General features: G+C 45.4%; 1 protein-coding gene across 3 annotated transcripts in view; it reads left to right on the top strand.

Moving 5' to 3' along the window:
* The first annotated feature begins 4,255 nt into the window (after positions 1-4,255).
* Positions 4,256-20,226, top strand: part of LOC140429471 (dmX-like protein 1) — a 366,142-nt gene continuing 350,171 nt past the window's right edge. For all 3 annotated transcript variants that reach the window (XM_072516509.1, XM_072516511.1, XM_072516510.1), the window contains exon 1: positions 4,256-4,632. In XM_072516509.1, the coding sequence (XP_072372610.1) occupies positions 4,546-4,632 (87 nt within the window). In that variant the 5' untranslated portion in view covers positions 4,256-4,545. The remainder of the gene's footprint in view (positions 4,633-20,226) is intronic.

Here is a 20,226-nt window from a genome sequence, read left to right on the forward strand (position 1 = left end):
TCCAGACGGAGTTCGACCTGTTGACCACGGGGAAAGCAGAGGCACAGTGGAGGAAAGCGCAGGGGGCGACGTATGAGTATGGGGAGAAGGCGAGTCGGATGCTGGCACATCAGCTTCGTAAGAGGGAGGCAGCGAGGGAGATTGGTGGAGTTAAGGATGGAGGGGGGAATACGGTGCGGAGTGCGGTGAGAATTAACAAGGTATTTAGGGACTTCTATGGGGATCTGTACAGGTCTGGGCCCCCAGCGGGGGAGGAGGGGATGCGACGATTCCTAGATCAGCTGAGGTTCCCGAGGATGGAGGAGGAGGAGGTGGCTGGTCTAGGGGCGCCAATTGGGCTGGAGGAGCTGGTTAAAGGATTGGGGAGCATGCAGGCGGGGAAGGCCCCGGGGCCGGATGGGTTCCCGGTTGAATTCTACAGGAAATACGTGGACCTGCTGGGCCCATTGCTAGTGAGGAATTTCAATAAGATGAGGGTGGGGGCACCCTTGCCCCCGACAATGTCTAGGTCGCTGATTTCTTTGATCCTGAAGCGGGACAAGGATCCACTGCAATGTGGGTCATATAGACCGATCTCGCTCCTCAATGTTGATGCTAAGTTGCTGGCGAAGGTGCTGGCTACGAGAATTGAGGACTGTGTCACGGGGGTAATTCATGAGGACCAGACGGGATTTGTGAAGGGTAGGCAATTAAATACAAATGTGCGGAGGCTCCTCAATGTGATTATGATGCCCCCGGTGGAGGGGGAAGTGGAGTAATGGCAGTTGTGGATGCTGAGTAGGCCTTTGACCGGCTGGAGTGGGAGTATCTTTGGGAAGTGTTGCGGAGGTTTGGGTTCGGGGAGGGGTTCATCAGTTGGGTCAGGCTGCTATATAGAGCCCCGGTGGCGAGTGTGGCTACGAATCGGCGGAGGTCGGAGTGCTTTCGGCTGTACCGGGGGACGAGGCAGGGGTGCCCCTATCCCCCTTGATGTTTGCACTGGCAATTGAGCCTCTGGCCATGGCACTGAGGGAGTCCAGGAAATGGAGGGGACTGGTCCGGGGAGGAACACCGGGTGTCGTTGTATGCTGACGACCTGTTGCTGTATGTGGCAGATCCAGTGGAGGGAATGGCGGAGGTCATGTGGATCCTAAGGGAGTTTGGGGACTTTTCGGAGTATAGACTCAACGTAGGGAAGAGTGAGCTCTTTGTGGTGCATTCAGGAGACCAGGGAAGGGGGATAGACGAGCTACCGCTGAAGAGAGCGGAAAGGAACTTTCGGTATCTAGGGATCCAAGTAGCTAGGAGTTGGGGGGGCCTGCACAGGCTCAATTTGACGCGGTTGATGGATCAGATGGAGGAAGATTTTAAAAGATGGGATATGCTGCCACTCTCGCGAGCGGGTAGGGTGCAGTTGGTCAAAATGACGATCCTCCCGAGGTTTCTCTTTGTATTCCAGTGCCTTCCTATTGTGATCCCCAAGGCCATTTTCAAAGGGTAAGTAGGAGCATCATGGGTTTTGTGTGGGCGAATAAGACCCCAAGGGTGAAGAGAGTGTTTTTGGAGCGTAGCAGGGACGGGGGGGGCCTGGCGCTGCCGAAACTGTGCGGGTATTATTGGGCAGCCAATGTGGCGATGATCCGTAAGTGGGTAATGGAGGGAGAGGGGGCGGCGTGGAAGAGGCTAGAGATGGCGTCCTGTGTGGGCACGAGCCTGAGGGCACTGGTGACGGCACCGCTGCCGCTCTCGCTGACATGGTACACCACAAGTCCGGTGGTGGCAGCGACGCTGAAGATCTGGGGGCAGTGGAGGCGCCACGGGGACGAGGTGGGAGCCTCAGTTTGGTCCCCGATTCGGGAGAATCATCGGTTCGACCCGGGAAGGATGGATGGGGGTTTTGGAACTGGCATCGGGCAGGGATTAGAAGAATGGGGGACCTGTTCATCGATGGGACGTTTGCGAGCCTAGGGGCGCAGGAGGAGAAGTTTGGGCTACCCCGGGGAAAGGTTTTCAGGTAAATGCAAGTGAGGGCATTTGTGAGGCGGCAGGTGAGGGAATACCCGCTGCTCCCGGCACAGGGGATTCAGGACAGGGTGATTTCGGATGTATGGGTTGGAGAAGGCAAGGTTTTGGCGATTTACCAGGTGCTGAAGGAAGAGGAGGAGGCCTCGGTGGAGGAGTTAAAGGGCAAGTGGGAGGAGGAACTGGGGGTGGAGATAGATGAGGGTCTGTGGGCTGATGCCCTAAGTAGGGTTAATTCTTCCTCCTCTTGCGCTAGGCTCAGCCTAATACAGTTCAACGTTACTCACAGAGTGCATATGACAGGGGCGAGGTTGGGTAGATTCTTTGGAATCGAGAACAGATGTGGAAGGTGCTCTGGAAGCCCGGCAAGTCACATCCATATGTTCTGGTCGTGCCCGGCACTGGATGGGTTTTGCGAGGACTATGTCCAAGGTGGTGAAAGCCCGGGTCAAGCCGAGCTGGGGGTTGGCATTATTTGGGGTAACGGATGAGCCGGGAGTGCAGGAGGCGAAAGAGGCCGGTATTCTGGCCTTTGCGTCCCTGGTAGCCCGGCGGAGGATTTTGCTATTAAGGAAAGATGCGAAGCCCCCCAGTGTGGAGGCTTGGATTAATGACATGGCAGGGTTCATCAAGCTGGAGAGGATAAAGTTTGCCATGCGAGGGTCTGTGCAACAGTTCCTCAGGCAGTGGCAACCGTTCCTAGACTATCTCGCGGAGCGTTAGGACGAGGTCAGCAGCAGCAGCCCGGGGGGGGGGGGGGGGGCGGGGGGAGAGAGGGAGGGGTGGGGGTGGGGGGGTTCTTTCGGGGGGCGTTTGGGTGGGTGGGGGGGGTTTTCCCTATTGGTGTTTTTAAATGTCATATGGGGGGTTATTGTATATGGGGGAAATCCAATATATAATTTTTGATTGTTGTGTTCTTGTTTCTTTCTTTTTTGTTGGGGGGGGGGGGTGGTTGTTGAAAAATTTGAATAAATATATATTTTTTTAAAACATGATTAGTTAATGTGCAGTCAGATGATCACTAGATGGCAACACTAACAAGAACTATATAAGGAGTTTCCCGTTCTTTCTTAGTGTTAGTGTGTGTGTACTGCAGCTAGAGGATAGAAGTGACCAGCACAGAGTGTAGTGTATTATATTAATTGTTAATTTAATCTAATCTTAGTTAATTCTATCACTAGTCAAAGTATTAGGGCAGCACGGTAGCATTGTGGATAGCAAAACTGTTTCACAGCTCCAGGGTCCCATGTTTGATTCCGGCTTGGGTCACTGTCTGTGGAGTCTGCACATCCTCCCCGTGTGTGCGTGTGTTTCCTCCGGGTGCGCCGGTTTCCTCCCACAGTCCAAAGATGTGCAGGTTCGGTGGATTGGCCATGAAAAATTGCCCTTAGTGTCCAAAATGCCCTTAGTGTTGGGTGGGGTTACTGGGTTGTGGGGATGGGGTGGAGGTGTTGACCTTGGGTAAGGTGCTCTTTCCAAGAGCCGGTGCAGACTCGATGGGCCGAATGGCCTCCTTCTGCACTGTAAATTCTATTCTATTCTATTAAAGTAAAAGAACTCACAAGTATATTATTTTATCATTTCGTTACTCAATAAATACGTTGACATCAACTGGAAGGCTTTGACTGTTTATCATCAAATTAATTACAACACGGCAAGTAATATACACATTACATCTCTGAAATGTAACAGTGCAGTGCTGTTCAATCCCGACTGTGATTCTCATTGAGATACCCAATCCAATCGTTGGTGATTTCAAACTACATCTCAGCTCAATTTTTCTTCTCTTCTCTGAATGTACCAACTCTTCTTTAAACACATCCCTCCACTATATAATCTGTTCTGCCCACGTTCATTCACTTTGCATTGCAAGAAAGAATCTCATTGGCTGAGCGTTGGAATGTCCTGAGATTGTGAAAAGTGTTTTTTAAATGCAAGTTGCTGGAAATACTTTCCTCTTTTTGACAGATTAAAACTACGCTGGGCTCGTTCAGGTGGTTTCAACTGACCCCATCAGCTGGATGGTGGTGGGCCCATGTCTTTCCAACCTAGATTCCTTGAGAACATTACACCCCAGCATGAATCAGCAGTTTGTGGAGCCCGAATCCTGCTCGTCCCCGGTCCATGGACAATACCATCACTCTGTGGTTGATGCTCACCATCAATGTGCGGTCACCATGGTAACAGGGGGTGGCAGGTCACGTGCGCGCCCCGCCTCCTCCAAGCTCTCGCGAGAGTTGCATTGTGTCAGCAAGATGGCGGCTGGATGTTGCGAACGGCGTCAGTGAGGAGCGGCCAGGAGGACGGTGGCCATCGGACACGTCGCGGCGTCAGTGAGGAACGGCCAGGAGGACGGCGGCCATCAGATACGTCAGTAGGGATCGAGCGAGCGAGCGCAGGCCCAGCCCAGTGTGTGGGTGTCTCTCGGACAGGTGTTGTCGTCATTACAGCTCTGAGATGAGCCGAGGGTTCGGCAGCCGGCCGGGAGGGTGAATCGTCGTTTCGTTCGCCAGGGCAGAAAGGCAACAAGACGCCGACAGGAAGATGAATCTTCACCAGGTCCTGACCGGAGCTGTCAATCCGGGGGACAGCTGTTTCTCGGTGGGCAACATCGGCGATGAACCGTTTACGGTGAGTGTGCGGTCGACAAGCTGGGAGCCGGGCAATAACTGAGCAAACTGGAGGGGGGTCAGAGCGAGTCGGTAGTCTGAGTATAAGTCTGTGTGTAAGTCAGGGCGTTTTGCAGCTGTGTGCACAGCCCCGGGAGCCCTTACACCAGTTTGCACGTCCTGCCCGCAGATACACAACAACTAGTCAAAGTACACGAGCAGACTCTGTTTAGGCTGAATCCGGATACTCGATTTCTTATGTCAAAATTTTGAGAGCCATCTTCTTCGGAACATGCGACTTATGTGCGAGGTGATTGCACCTGTTGAAGCTGGTCTATATGTATTCAACCGTTCTTGGCAATTCTGTCTTAATGTAGTACGTTGATGAAAATGTTTGTATGGCGTCAGTTGACTCGCAATTATAGGTAATGTAACCAAGTAATGTCTCCATACTAGCTTAATTTAAAATATTAATTTTGCTATTACGTGTGTTACTGAATACGAGGTCCCAGGTTAAAGTCATGAACTGTGCCATGTTAATGAATCTTGGTTTGTAAGTAGTCGCAAAACCGTAATAAGCATAAGTGTACTGGTATGAAGGTTTGCGGGGGTTCTCGTCCCAAAATGTTTCCAGGACCAAGATGTCAAGTAAAGGAAGAAAGCATTACAGTTATTGTGCTTTTTATGACCGCTGGATGTCTCGAAACACTTTACAACTAATTAAGTATTTTTCAATTATAGTTGCAAGTTAAGAAATGCGTTAGCCAATTTGTGTGCAACAAACTCCTCAAACAGCAGTGTGGAAATGATCAGACAACCTGTTTTTGTGATGTTGATTGAGGGATAAATATTGTCCAGGACACTGGGGACACTCCTCTATGCTTCTTTGAAATATTGTCATGGGATCTTTTACATCCACTCAGTTTAATATCTCATCTGAAAGACAGCACCTCCAACAATTCAACGTTTTATCAATATTGTTGTCATCCTTGATCTTTTGTGCTCAAGTCCTGGACTGGGATTTGAACTTGGAACCTTTTGGTTGACTCAAAGGCAAGAGTGCTATCAACTGAACCACAGCTGACACTGCCAAGTTGGGACTATCCTGGTGGTAACTTAAAGTTTCATAGTAGCCATTTGGGTGGTATGCCAAAAGGACTCTTGGAACTTTAATTTTCTCAAAATTGGAGGAGTTTTGAAACCTTGGTAATGGTATATGTGCTGCATTGGAGACCTTTCTGTATGGTTTTGCGTTCTGACGGTATGATGGATCGTCAAGAATATGCCATTGGTTAAACATTTTCTCAACTGAAATTGGACAGAGCTGTGGAAACCTGCGGAAGTACAAATCTTGCTCAATTAGTGGAGGTCACTAACAGTGATCTTGGTGTTCACACAAAAAAACTGTAGTTTGTGTCACAAATACAGCTATTCAAAATGTAAATTGACTATGCTGTATCAATTAACAATTCAGACTTTGCAATGTGACAAAGTGCCACCTAGCCTCAATCCAACAATGAAAGAAAATAAAATGCGAGAAATACTGAACAGGGTGGCACTGTGGTTAGCACTGTTGCTTCACAGCACCAGGGTCCCAGGTTTGATTCGCGGCTTGGGTCACAGTGCCTGCGGAGTCTGTACGCTTGCCCTGTGTCTGTGTGGGTTTTCTCCGGGTACTCCAGTTTCCTCCTACAAGTCCCAAAAGATGTGCTGTTGGGTAATTTGGACATTCTGAATTTTCCCCTCCATGTACCGGAACAGGCGCCTGAATGTGGCGACTAAGAGCTTTTCACAGTAACTTCATTGCGGTGTTTCTGTAAGCCTACTTGTGACGATGAAGATTATTATTATTAAATGGGCTACTGTCTGCAGGAAAAACAAAGTTTGTTCAGCACGGTTGCACAGTGGTTATCACTGCTGCCTCACAGGGTTCAATTCTGACCTCGGGTGACTGCGGAATTTGCACATTCTTCCCATGTCTGTGAGTTTCCTCCCACAGTAAAAAGATGTTCAGGTTGGATGGATTGGCCATGCTAATTGCTCTTTGTGTCCAAAAGGTTAGGTGGGGTTACAGGGGATTGGGCCCAGGGAGGGTGCTCTATCGAAGGGTTGTTGCAGACTCGGATGGACTGAATGGCCTCCTTCTGCACTGTTGGGATTCTCAAGTTATTGTTTTGTCGAAACTGGAAAAAATTATAATGTGTAACCTTTTTTTAAGCAGGTAATACAGAGGACAGTTTGGGAGGGGAAGAAAGAACAAAAGGAAAGCTTTTGAGGTAGGGTGGCAGATAGGAGAGATTAAATCACAAAAGGGATGGTGGTGCAAGGCAAAAGGACTTGGTAATGTGACAAGTGAGGAAAGAAAAGATTGATATGGCAGGGTATAAATGGGAAAAAAATAATTACCAGGCAGTCCTAGCTGGGAAAAATGGGATTAGAGGTTATAATCAAAAATTGTTGAACTCAATATTCATTCCGGAAGGCTGTCAAGTACCTAATTGAAAGATGAGATGCTGTTTATTGAGCTTGCGTTAAGCTTTATTGGAACAGCAAAGGAGACCAATGACAAAGAGATCGGAGTGGGATGGAGAAATAAAAATGACAAACTAGAGTCAACCTTGCCAATTAAACAAGATTGAGAGCGGATGTGCAAGAAATGGGACAGACATCGCTGGGGCTTTCTCAAGCACAATGTTGGGGAATCCTCGGTTAAGGAAAATGAAGGCATATTGGAAGTACTGGTATAGGAGGTGTCCATGACAAAACGTGATGGCAGCAGAGAAACTGGGATTTTTTATTTTTTGAAGGCCAATTCACCTATCCTGCATACTTTTGGGTTGTAGGGGTGAGACCCACGCAGACATGGGGAGAATGTGCAAATTCCACACAGACAGTGAACCAGGGCTGGATTGAGCCCGGGACCTCAGCGCCATGAGGCAGCTGTGCTAACCATTGTGCCACCGTTCTACCCGAGAGAAACTAGGGTAATACAGTAGAGTCCTTTGAAACAAGGTGAGATGAAGTGTGGTCAATGTAAAACTACACTGTTTCAGATGGGTTCCAGCTAATGGATCAGTAGTGAAAAGCAGCTGATCTCTGATTGGATGTCCTCTTCGGATCTACAGCACTCATGGTGAACTCTAACACCTGAAACAAAGTCCATTGTGGCATAGATGGTGAAAATGTTGGTGGATATGACACAATGGTAATACAGCATGACTTTAGCAAAAGCAGGGATGGTCAATACACTTTTTTGACCATTCCCTGCAGCTGTCAAGTCACCCAGATGTCTTGGATCATCTGAGATGCAAAAAGAGCTGAGAGAGAGTGAGCAGCAACACACTTCTTTCACCAGTCAAATTCCTTAGCATAGGTTTAACCGTTAAGTATGAATGTGTGACACTTGCAGTTGAACTAAATATAACCTTGAGCAATAGTACCTCTTATGGGTACATAGAACATAGAACTGGATAACACAGTACAGGCCCTTTGGCCCCCGATGTTGTGCCGAACTAATCTGAAACTAAGATCAAATCAACCTACTCCCAATCATTCTAGTGCACTCCATATGCCTATCCAATAACCACTTGAAAGTTCCTAAAGTGTCCGACTCCACTACCATAGCTGGGAGTGCGTTCCACGCCCCCAACCACTCTCTGAGTAAAGAACCTACCTCTGACATCCCTCCTATATCTTCCACCATGAACCTTATAGTTATGCCCCTGTAACAGCTATATCCACCCGAGGAAAAAGTCACTGAACGTCCACTCTATCTATTCCTCTCATCATCTTACACACCTCAATTAAGTCACCTCTCATCCTCCTTCGCTCCAATGAGAAAAGCCCTAGCTCCCTCAACCTTTCCTCATAAGACCTACCCTCCAATCCAGGCAGCATCCTGGTAAATCTCCTTTGCACCCTTTCCAATGCTTCCACATCCTTCCTATAATGACCAGAACTGCACACAATACTCCAAATGTGGTCTAACCAAGGTCTGTACAGTTGCAGCATAAACTCACATCTCTTAAACTCAATCCCCCTGTTAATAAATGCTAACACTTACTTCACGGCTCTATCCACTTGGGTGGCAACTTTCAGAGATCTATGGACATGAACTCCGAGATATCTCTACTCCTCCACATTCTTCAGAACCCTGCCGTTAACCCTGTAATCCGCATTCAAATTTGTCCTACCAAAATTAATCACCTCATACTTATCAGGGTTAAACTCCATCTGCCACTTTTCAGCCCAGCTCTGCATCCTATCAATGTCTCTTTGCAGCCTACAACAGCCCTCCACATTATCCACTACTCCACCAATCTTGATGTCATCAGCAAATTTACTAACCCAACCTTCAACTCCATCATCTAAGTCATTGATAAAAATCACAAATAGCAGAGAACCTGCACTGATCCCTGTGGTACACCGCTGGTGACTGGGCTCCAGGATGAAAATTTACCATCTACCACCACCCTCTGTCTTCTATGTGATAGCCAGTTACTGATCCAATCGGCCAAATTTCCCTCCGTGCCATGCCTCCTTACTTTCTGCATGAGCTGACCATGGGGCACCTTATCAAACACCTTCCTAAAATCCATGTATACGACATCAACTGCTCTACCTTCATCTATGTACTTAGTTACCTCCTCGAAGAATATAATCAAACCTGTGAGGCAAGACTTATCCCTCCCAAATCCGTGCTGACTATCCTGGATTAAGCTGTATCTTTCCAAATGATCATAAATCCTATCCCTCGGGACCCTTTCCAATAATTTACCTATGACCGAAGTGAGACTAACCGGCCTATAATTCCCAGGGTTATACCTATTCCCTTGAACAAGGGGACAACATTCGCCTCTCTCCAGTCTTCTGGTATTCCTGTAGACAGTGAGGACATAAAGATCAAAGCCAAAGGCTCTGCAATCTCATCCCTTGCCTCCCAAAGAATCCTAGGATATATCCCATCAGGCCCAGGGGACTTATCCATCCTCAGGCTTCTCAAACTTTCTAACACATCTTCCTTCCGAATATCTACCTCCTCCAGCCTATATCACACTATCCTCCTCAACAACATGGCCCCTCTCCTTTGTGAACACTGAAGAAAAGTATTAATTTAGGGCCTCTCTTATATCTTCAGACTCCATGCACACATTCCCACTACTGTCCTTGACCGGCCCTAACTTCACCTTGGTCATTCTTTTATTCTTCACAAGTGTAAAAAGCCTTGGGGTTTTCCTTGATCCTACCCACCAAGGACTTCTCATGCCCCCTCCAAGCTCTCCTAAGCCCTTTCTTGAGCGCCTTCCTAGCTACCTTGTATCCCTCAAATGCCCTAACGGAACCTTGTTTTCTCATCCTTACATAAGCCCCCTTCTTCCTCTTGACAAGACATTCAACCTCTATTGTAAACCATGGTTCCCTCACTCGACCATGTCCTCCCAGCCTGACAGGGACATACATGTCAAGGACACGCAGTATTTGCTCCTTGAGCAAGCTGCACATCTCAATTGTGCCTATCCCTGACAGTTTCTGTTTCCATCTTATGCTCCCCAATTCTTGCCTAATCGCATCATAATTACCCTTCCCCCAGTTATAACCCTTGCCCTGCCATATGTTCCTATCCCTCTCCATTGCTATAGTGAAAATCACCGAATTGTGGTCACTATCTCCAAAGTGCTCTCCCATACCCAAATCTAACACTTGGCCCGGTTCATTACCCAGTACCAAATCCAATGTGGCCCCGCCTCTTGTCGGTCTATCCACATATTGTGTGAGGAAACCCTCCTGCGCACACTGGATAAAAACAGCCCCATCCAAACTAATTTGAATTATAGTGGTTCCAATCAATATTTGGGAAGTTAAAGTCACCCATGACAACTACCCTGTGACTACCGCACCTATCCAAAATCTGCATTGCAATCTTTTCGTCCACATCTCTGTTGCTGTTTGGGGGCCTATAGAAAACTCCTAACAAAGTGACAGCACCTTTCCTACTTCTAACTTCAGCCCACACTACCTCAGTAGACATATCCTCCTCAAACTGCCTTTCTGCAGCCATTATACTATCCTTGATTAACAATGCTACTCCTCCATCTCTTTTACCTCCTTCCCTAACCTTACTGAAACATCTGAACCCCGGAATCTCCAACAACCATTCCTGCCCCTGTTCTATCCACGTCTCCGTAATGGCCACAACATCGTAGTCCCAGGTACCAATCCATGCTTCAAGCTCACCAACCTTATTCTTGATGCTCCTCGCATTGAAGCAGACACACTTCAAACCACCTTCATGCCTGCAGGTCCACTTTTTTGACCTTGGTACCTTCCTCAGTACTGCACTACCCTCAGGCACGGTACAGCAAATTCAACATTGATTTTGACAATTTCAGATTGTAGCCACTGTCCTTTTTTTTTTTTGAATGGCAACTGTTGGTGTATTTTGTCCCATTACCAACCCCTTTTGCCTGACACCATCATCCCTTCTTAGCACAGGGCTAAAGAGATGCCTTTTAAAGCAGGCCAGCAGCGCGGGTTCAATTCCCGTACCAGCCTCCCCGACCAGGCGCCGGAATGTGGCGACTGGGGTTTTTCACAGTAACTTCATTTGAAGCCTACTTGTGACAATAAGCGATTTTCATTTCATTTCTGCCATTTAATCTGTTGTGCCTGCAAAGCTATCACATATATTACCTTCTGTTCTTCCTCTTTCCTTGCCCCTGTACTTGTTTAAAACCTGTCAGCACGCTCTTCTGTCAAGATAGACTGGGATTTCTTTTTTGGCAAAGTGTGTTCGTACAGTCAAGGGACATTCACTGTTGCATTTTGAAGTTATACAAAATCTCCAACTCCTGTTGACCATGCAAAAAGCACAACTTTTCATCAGACTAATCGATCTCCTCGAGCAAAAGCAAAGTATGATGGATGCTGGACATCTAAAATAAAAACTCAAAATACTGAAAATATTCAGCAGGTCAGGTTAGAGCAATAGATTCAGGTCAATGACCTTTGAAAAGGTTAGCTGTATCAATTTTTAAGCAAGTACAGAGGCAAGAAAAGGGCATCAACATAAAATATTAACTCAGCTTCTCCTCACAGATGCTGCCCAACCTAATTATTTCTCGAATTTTCTATTTTTGTTTCAGATTTCCAACATCAGCATTTTACATTGGTAGAATGTATTTATAATGTTCGTGTGTGAGAGGGGATCTGATGATAGAAATGCAGTACTCCCTCAGTTGACTGTGCTTCCAATGATCTGAAAGCATTATTTACCAAGCCAAGACAATGGGCCTGTAAATCTGGGATTGGGTTTCAGTTATTTGTTCAAGTAAAATAAACCAGAGCCAATTCTGCTTGTTCCACATTGCATGTTCCTTCTACACGTCTGGAAATTTCAGATAATCCCTTGAATTTTCACCCTCGGTTGTTCTTTACTTAAGTTGCAGGAAATTTCATTGTTTTAATTAGAAAAAGAATCTGATTCTAAATAAGCATTTGGCAGATAAATTATGAATAAGTGGCTGGATTCAAAATAGTTTCCTATAAGAACGTAGTTTTAATTATAGTATCTCGTAAGTTTATATCTTGTCCTGTGTTAATTTCTGCATTGTTAATGTGATGCATAAACTGTTGTTGGGTCTTTCATGGGCTGTTGTGTTAAAGGCGGTTTGTATAAATAGAAGTTGTTATTGGGACCAACACTAAACTAAAAAGGGTAGAAATTGTTGCCTGCTGTTTGCTTTCCCAAGATGGGATCAAAGGAATGCTAACATACATAATGCAAAATGAGCACAAGACCTCTTAATGATCAAGCCTAGCCCATGAAGTTTTAATGCAAGTGAATAAATATTAGAATATGGAAAAAAAAAATCAGAAAATGGGAGATGGGCTGGTTTACTGTTTTCGAGATTTGTCACAGGTACAATGGGTCGAACAGTAAACTTTTCCATGCAGTAAACTTCTATGATTCTGAGTTGCAGTGACTATGGTGTCCAAAGAATTACGACCAGCTATGCACATATTTTAATTTAGCATAAATGTTAAGAAAATACAGAATATAATAGCTTAAACAGCGATCATGGTGATTTGAGCATTTGGCCTTGAGTCTGAGTCCTCACTGATAGCCCTCCTAGGATCCTGGGATTATATTCATTGGAGTTTAGGAGGTTGAGGGGAGATCTATTGAAACTTACAAGATAATGAATGGCTTAGATAGGGTGGACGTAGGGAAGTTGTTTCCATTAGCAGGGGAGACTAGGACCCAGGGGCACAGCCTTAAAATAAAAGGGAGTCACTTTAGAACAGAGATGAGGAGAAATTTCTTCAGCCAGAGAGTGGTGGGTCTGTGGAATTCATTGCCACAGAGGGCAGTGGAGGCCAGGGCATTGAGTGTCTTTAAGACAGAAGTTGATAAATTCTTGATTTCTCGAGGAATTAAGGGCTATGGAGAGAGAGCGGGTAAATGGAGTTGAAATCAGCCATGATTGAATGGTGGAGTGGACTCGATGGGCCGAATGGCCTTACTTCCGCTCCTATATCTTATGGTCTCCAGAACAATATCTTGATTCAGTACCCTTTCTTCATGCTGATCAAGGGAACTAATAGAGCACTTTCCTTTTGGGATATCTGGTAGTGATATTAAATGCTATTAGGTCAGTTATAATATCGTTGGATATAAAGTACAGTTTCCATGGTTTGGCCTCAAGCTTAAAAGAGCCCAGTCCAATTGTGTTATTTTTCTCTGCCCAGTATCGGTTATCGTTTTTCTTTTGTAATTTACAATAAAGTACCAAACTAAGAATAGTTTGTGTCCACACTTAATGGAAATGAGGAAACCGTCATAGTCAGTTTGGAGTAAATTTAAGCCAGGATGCATAAAGTGAAACCAGTAACCCATTGCGAAAGTACTTTAATTGATGAAAAATAACCTATGCACCTGTGGAAATATTATTCTTAAATTCTGCGGTAGAAATAATTTGTCCACCTCCATGCATTGACCTTTACACTGATTTTAACTAAACACAGGGTTTGGATGCATATAATAATCAGTTGAGTCGAGTCACACACAGTATGTTCAACTGAGCCAATAAAGCTTTCCCAGTGTGTAATCGCAGTCCCAAGATATCTCAAATATTTTTCTTTGAAAATATTTTGAGACATTTATAATTTTAACAATTTGAAACATCAGATTTCAACACAAACAAAAACACAACAATACAACCAACAAACCCCCAGGGCACAGACACCAGCCAACATGGTTTACACAAACAATGACCCCTTCCCCAACCACCTATTGGTTCTCCTATCCTTGCTCATCTCTCCCACGCGCCCCACCCCCCTATGCTGACAGCTTAATTTTTCTCGAAGAAGTTAATGAACAGCTGCCACCTCCGAGATAAGCCCTACATGAACCCCTGAAGGCTAATTTAATTTTTTGAGTCTGAGAAATCCTGTCATGTCGCAAACCCACAACCCCGACTTTGGGGGCTCCGAGTCCCTCCACCCTAGTAAGATTTGTCTCCGGGCTACCAGGGAGGCAAAGGCCAGGACGTTGGCCTCTCTCACCCCCTAGGCTCCTGGGTCTTCCGACACTCCGAAGATCGCCCCTCTCGACTTGGAACAACCGTCAGTTTAAAAAAAAATGTATTTTGTTACAAACATGTAGTGAACAAACGCCCCGTGAAACATGCTTCCCTACAATCAACTATACAGTCTGTACAGAGTTTTCCTCGTTTTCAGCCCCCCCCTCCCTGCGACGAACAGCCCCTCAAACACGGTCACAAACATCCCCCACCTTTCCTCAAACCCCCCTGAAGAGCCCCTTAACTCATACTTTATCTTCTCTAATCGCAGGAAGTCGTACAGGTCACCCAACCAAGCCGCTACCCCAGGTGGTGATGCCGACCACCACTCCAGCAAAATTCGCCGCCGTGCAATCAGAGAGGCGAAGGCCATGACATCGGCCTTCCTCCTCTCCGTGAGCTTCGGCTTCTCTGAGACCCCAAATATCGCCACCAAAGGGTCCGGATCCACCTCCACCTCCTCCACTATCCTGGCTAAGACCGCGAACACTCCCGCCCAGAATCTTCCCAATTTTTTTGCAACCCCAAAACATGTGCGTGTGATTTGCTGGCCCCCGCCCACACCTCTCTCACTCATCTGCTACCCCCTGAAAGAACCCACTCATTCACGTCCGAGTCATATGCACCCTGTGCACCACCTTAAACTGTATCAGGCTCATCCTTGCACGTGAGGAGTCCCGTTTACCCTATGCAGTGCCGCACTCCATGCGCCCCAATTGATTCCCCCTCCCAACTCCGCTTCCCATTTCTCTTTGATCATTCTATTTCTCTTTGATCTTCACCTTCAGTTTTAATACCTCTGACATGACGTCAGCAAACTGCTCTACCTCGGACATGCCCAAAACATAAGGATAGCGTCCACACCTATCCTCCACCTCCTCAAAGAACCTACTCATCCGTGCCATAGTCATGTGTGCCCTGTGGATCAACTGTATCAGGCTGAGCCTGGCACACAACATGGATGCATTAACTCTCCACAGGGCCTCTGCCCATAACCTGGCCTCCAACTCCCCACCCAGCTCTTTTTCCTACTTTCTCTTCACCTCTCCTATCGGGGTTCTCTCCCACTCCATCAGCTCTTTATAGATCTCTGAGACCTTCCCCTCTCCTACTCCTGTTCTCGACATCACCTTATCCTGTAGCCCCTGGGTCGGCAGGTGCGGGACGGTCAAAACCTGGCTCCGCACAAAATCCCTCACATGTAGATTCCGGAACCCATTCTCAACTGGCAACTCAACTCCTCCTCCAAGCTCGGGAAAACCTCATCAATAAAGGGATACCTGAATCACTCGATCCCTGCCCACTGCTACCTCCTAAAGCCCCTGTCCAGCCCCCCCCCCCCCCCCCTTCACTGAGATTAACTAATGAACTCTACTATGAGCACATGACTGCAAAAGTCCACCGTGAAAGTTTACCATCCAAATATTTCATATGATGTCAATAGTCAGAAAAAAATTAGAACTGTCAGATGTACAAAAGCCAGTTCAAGATCATTGGAATAATTAAGTGATAAGTTGCATTGATAGGAACTCCCAAAAAAATGTCCATGGTGAGTGGCTCTTTTCATCAAGCCTCACAAATGGAGACCGGGGCAGCACGGTAGCCTTGTGGATAGCACAATTGCTTCACAGCTCCAGGGTCCCAGGTTCGATTCCAGCTTGGGTCACTGTCTGTGCGGAGTCTGCACATCCTCCCCGTGTGTGCGTGGGTTTCCTCCGGGTGCTCCGGTTTCCTCCCACAGTCCAAAGATGTGCAGGTTAGGTGGATTGGCCATGATAAATTGCCCTTAGTGTCCAAAATTGCCCTTAGTGTTGGTTGGAGTTACTGGGTTATGGGGATAGGGTGGCGGTGTTGGCCTTGGGTAGGGTGCTCTTTCCAAGAGCCGGTGCAGACTCGATGGGCCGAATGGCCTCCTTCTGCACTGTAAATTCTATGATGAGACGCATCCATCATAGTCCATATGTGCACTTTGTCGCAGGAACAAGCACAAGTGTTGAGCAGTAGAGCCTTTGCAGTGAAGGAATTCTGACAAAATTTGCAAGGTGCTTGGTCATCAGGGAATTGCCCTAGGTCCTTGTGGAAAAGAGGCAGAATACAGGGCATATCTTTAAAAGCCCCATTAGTACAGAAGCTGCATTCGAGCACAGCAAATATTATCCTTTGTGAAAAAAATGAAAAATGAATTTGTAAATTATGTACCAGTAAACCCAAGGGCTGTAATAATTCTACTGGTGACTCCAGCTGCTTTCATTACACAGAAGAGAGTATCTGGCTCCTCGTTTCCTCTAGCCTGAACCACAGGATATGTTGCAAACATTTAGTTGAGTCCTGCTCCTCGGTGAAACAGCATGTTAAACTACAGCAGGTGTAGAGAATTTAGGAATCTGTGACTTGACCAATAGTGAAGGGGATGTAACTAATATTTTGTGCTTCTCCGTGTGCAGTTTCAAGATACTGTCAAATCAATGATAGCAGCAACTTAATTGTTTGCTCATCTCTTTAACGCATCTTAATTGTCAAGAGACTTGTGCGATTGCAGTCAAGAAATGCCTTTGTTTCCTTTTTGGAGGGGAGTGACAAGTGTTGGAACACTCGGGTGATTGTATTATTTTTGTAAATTATTGTCAATTACAATGAAATAGATCTGGTTTGTTGACTTTGTGCAATTGCATTATATTTATACAATTGCATAATCTAATTCAAATCATGAGTTACTGTGACACGGTAAGTTACGCCTAAGAATACGTTTTGTTTGAAGTACTACAGTATTTTATAAAGAAGGAAGTGTGCTGAATTATTGATACAAATAGGTTTTTAATTTTCTGAAAGTTAATGAGATTGAACCTTTGCTGTGTTTTGTGATATTACCAGCTAGAAAAGTGTTGACTGGCTGGATGTGGTGGGGCTGGATGTGGTGAGGATGTTTCCTTTTGTAGGAGAATCTAGAACTAGGACTCGCTGTCTAAAAATAATGTGTCGCTCATTTAAAACCGAGATAAGAATTATTTTTCTTTTTGAGGGTTGAGTCTTTTAAAACTCTCTTTCTCAAAAGGCAATGGAAGTAGAGACTTAAATGTTTTCGTGGCACAGCGAGATAGATTCTTTATTAACGTGGACTGAAAGGTTATCAGGGCGAGGCAGGAATATGGGGTCGAGGTTGCAATCAGATCTGCTGTGATCTTATTGAATGGCGGAGCAGACATGGAGTTCTTGATTATGTTGAGCCTCCTGAGTGATACACTCCAGCCAAGTGGAGCGTATCACGCATCTGTCTTGATCTTAAATGGTAGAAACATTTTGGGGAGTCAGGAGTGAGTCACTTAGAACTGAGACCCAGCCCCTGTTCTGTGCTTTGGCCACAGTATTTATGTGGCTGGTCCAGTTAGGTTTCTGCTCAGAGGTGACTTCCAGGATGTTGCTGGGGTCCCAATGAACATGATCATTGTAAGTCAGGGCGGTGATCATACTGTCACTTGTTGGAGGTGGGCATTGCCTCACTTAGATTATGGACTATTCATTTTCAACATCACGGTTCAAAGCACTAATCCTGATAACAGAATATTTTTGAATTTGTAATTGGATGTTTCTCCACAATCTAAATGGGGGATTTGATGGAGTGAGGCTCCAGAATATAATGCAGCTACTAAAAGCAGTTCTCTAATGGGACCAGAGAAACTGTTTACTCTTGGATATCTGACTGCGTTCATTCTTCATCAGTTTCTTTTGCTATACCATTTATTAAAAATATTTGACTGTATTTCTCTGTATTTGATGTATTTGCAAAAATGGCATGATGACACCGATGGTGTTCATATATTCCTATGTCGTGATTCAACTGCATCCAAAAGAATGGAAGTCATAAATAGCTTAATAGTTGCTTTGGTAATATTTAATGTTGGTCTGGCAGGTCTATTGTGAGTGCTACAACTGGTTTTAAGGTTGCGTAACCTGTTCTTCAAATTAAAAGGTAATGTTGCTGTAAGAACTCATTAATTCATTACAATAATGAATGTGATTTTATAATTTAGCTAGTTGATCGATAAGGCTATTATATAAGGTTAACTAGTTACTCATTTATACTGGCGATTAGTTTAAAATTGACTGCTAAGAGCTCTTAAAATTGGATTCACTCTTGTTTTCATTGTACTTTGACACATGAGTATTTTTAAATTTGAAATGTGAACTATGGAGAATTTAACATGATGCAATCAAAGTTGATTTCCTGACAACCAACCCGTTTTGCATCTTTGGGTATCACTTTCTACCACAAAGCTTCCAAATTAATTAATGCAATCTCTTGGTTGGAAATGTATGTACTTTGCTGCAGCTTTTTGAAGTGTATCGATGTTGATCACTGTGAACAATATGAAGAAATTACATTTTTGACCACCAAGAAAAATAATATTGACTTGGTTTCTTTGGTCATAAATTTGCACTTGCTACAGTTCAGTTGCTATCCTATTAATATTGCATATCAAAATTACGCTTCAAGCATTTCAGAAGTATCCTGTTGCAACAATAAAATCTTATTTTCTGATAGCTAATGTATTATGTATTTAGAGGACAGGTGAAAACTGCTGCTAGATCTGTTAGTAACCACAAATTGATATGTCCAGGTACCATCAACAAATATTGATGCCATATTGGGAAAGTGGTCAAAAATAATTGCAGGGTAGAATTGAGACCACAGCCAGATCAGCCATATGCTTACTGAATGGAACAGGCTTGAAGGACTGAATGGCCTACTGCCCCGAAGTCCTTCCTTCCAGTTACAGTCTGAAAGGGGGCGGGGGGGGGGGGTGTAATTTAAAGGACCCTAATTTCTCCTCAGTTGTCTGTGAACAGAAATATATTTTCATTTGTTTCCCTATTTATAAACTGTGACATAACTCAGATTTTTTTTCATGCGCTCAAAATGTGATAAGTAGGTTTGCATTCTCCCCCTAGCATTCAGATAGTAACAAGAGGGATAGAGAAAAGAAAGATTTGCACAGAGAAAATAAATATTGTTTCACGTAGCTTGTTGCTAACTTTTGGTTGGTTCAATTGGCTCTGTTTTATAACCTTTGCTCTCGAGTCGCCAGGTATCTTTATGATACCGCCACGAGGTTCAAGTCCAAGTAATGATCAATAACTCAATACACCGATTAGTAAGATTCAAATCAAAGCACATTTATTATACACAGTAATCGCTACTCATGCACAAATTCTATGTCTAAGCTACTTCTACAACTAACAGGCCTATACTTAGCTTCGGACTGGCCCACCAGGTCAGAGGAACAAATGGCCTTTCGTTCGGGTTCTGAGTCTGCGGGGTTCGAAGTTGGTACGGATTGGTAGCTTGGAGCGCCTATCTCGTAGCGAGCGTTGAATTAAGACTTACTGGATATCGCCGGCAGTTGAATCGGTCACGGTCAAGGTTGGTTCGCGTTGCTGAGTGACCCGGTCAAGAAGAACGATTGGGGGCTTAACTTTATAGTCCCCAGGGGCTTCCCGCCTTTCGGGGCGGACCCTGTACTTCCAAGTGATTGTACTTTGTTCCAATCGCTTGGTTCGATTTGTCCAAAACTGGAGCAGTTCCCTGATCGATGGGCGGTCTTGAGGTGTCCGTTAACCTCTTTTGTGTTGGCTCCTGCTGGCGCCGGGGAGTCTGGCTTTGCTTTGTTTATCCCAAATGTTGCGATTGTTCCCGGGGTTTGCTTATTAGTATGTAGATGGCTGCTACATTATTATGCAGATGGCTGCTTGTATCGATGCTGTCTGGGCTTTTGCAGAGTTTAATACACAGTAAACTTGCACCTGCTGGTTTCTACCTGTGTTGGCTGAATTTCCCTTCAGCCTTTGCTGTTCTCCATTTTAAATCGGGACTTGGCCAACCCAGGTGGCTACAAGCTCCAGAGTCCAGAATCAAAATCCAATGAAGTATTCCTTCATGGAGGTAAGTGAGTTGAAAACCGATGCTGGTTAATCCACTTTACTGGAACTTCCGGTGGCGGCTATGAGGTCGCACATTTGGTGGCTCCCATTTCGGTCGG

Source organism: Scyliorhinus torazame, chromosome 9 (genome assembly GCF_047496885.1).
Source record: "Scyliorhinus torazame isolate Kashiwa2021f chromosome 9, sScyTor2.1, whole genome shotgun sequence".
NCBI lineage: Eukaryota > Metazoa > Chordata > Chondrichthyes > Carcharhiniformes > Scyliorhinidae > Scyliorhinus > Scyliorhinus torazame.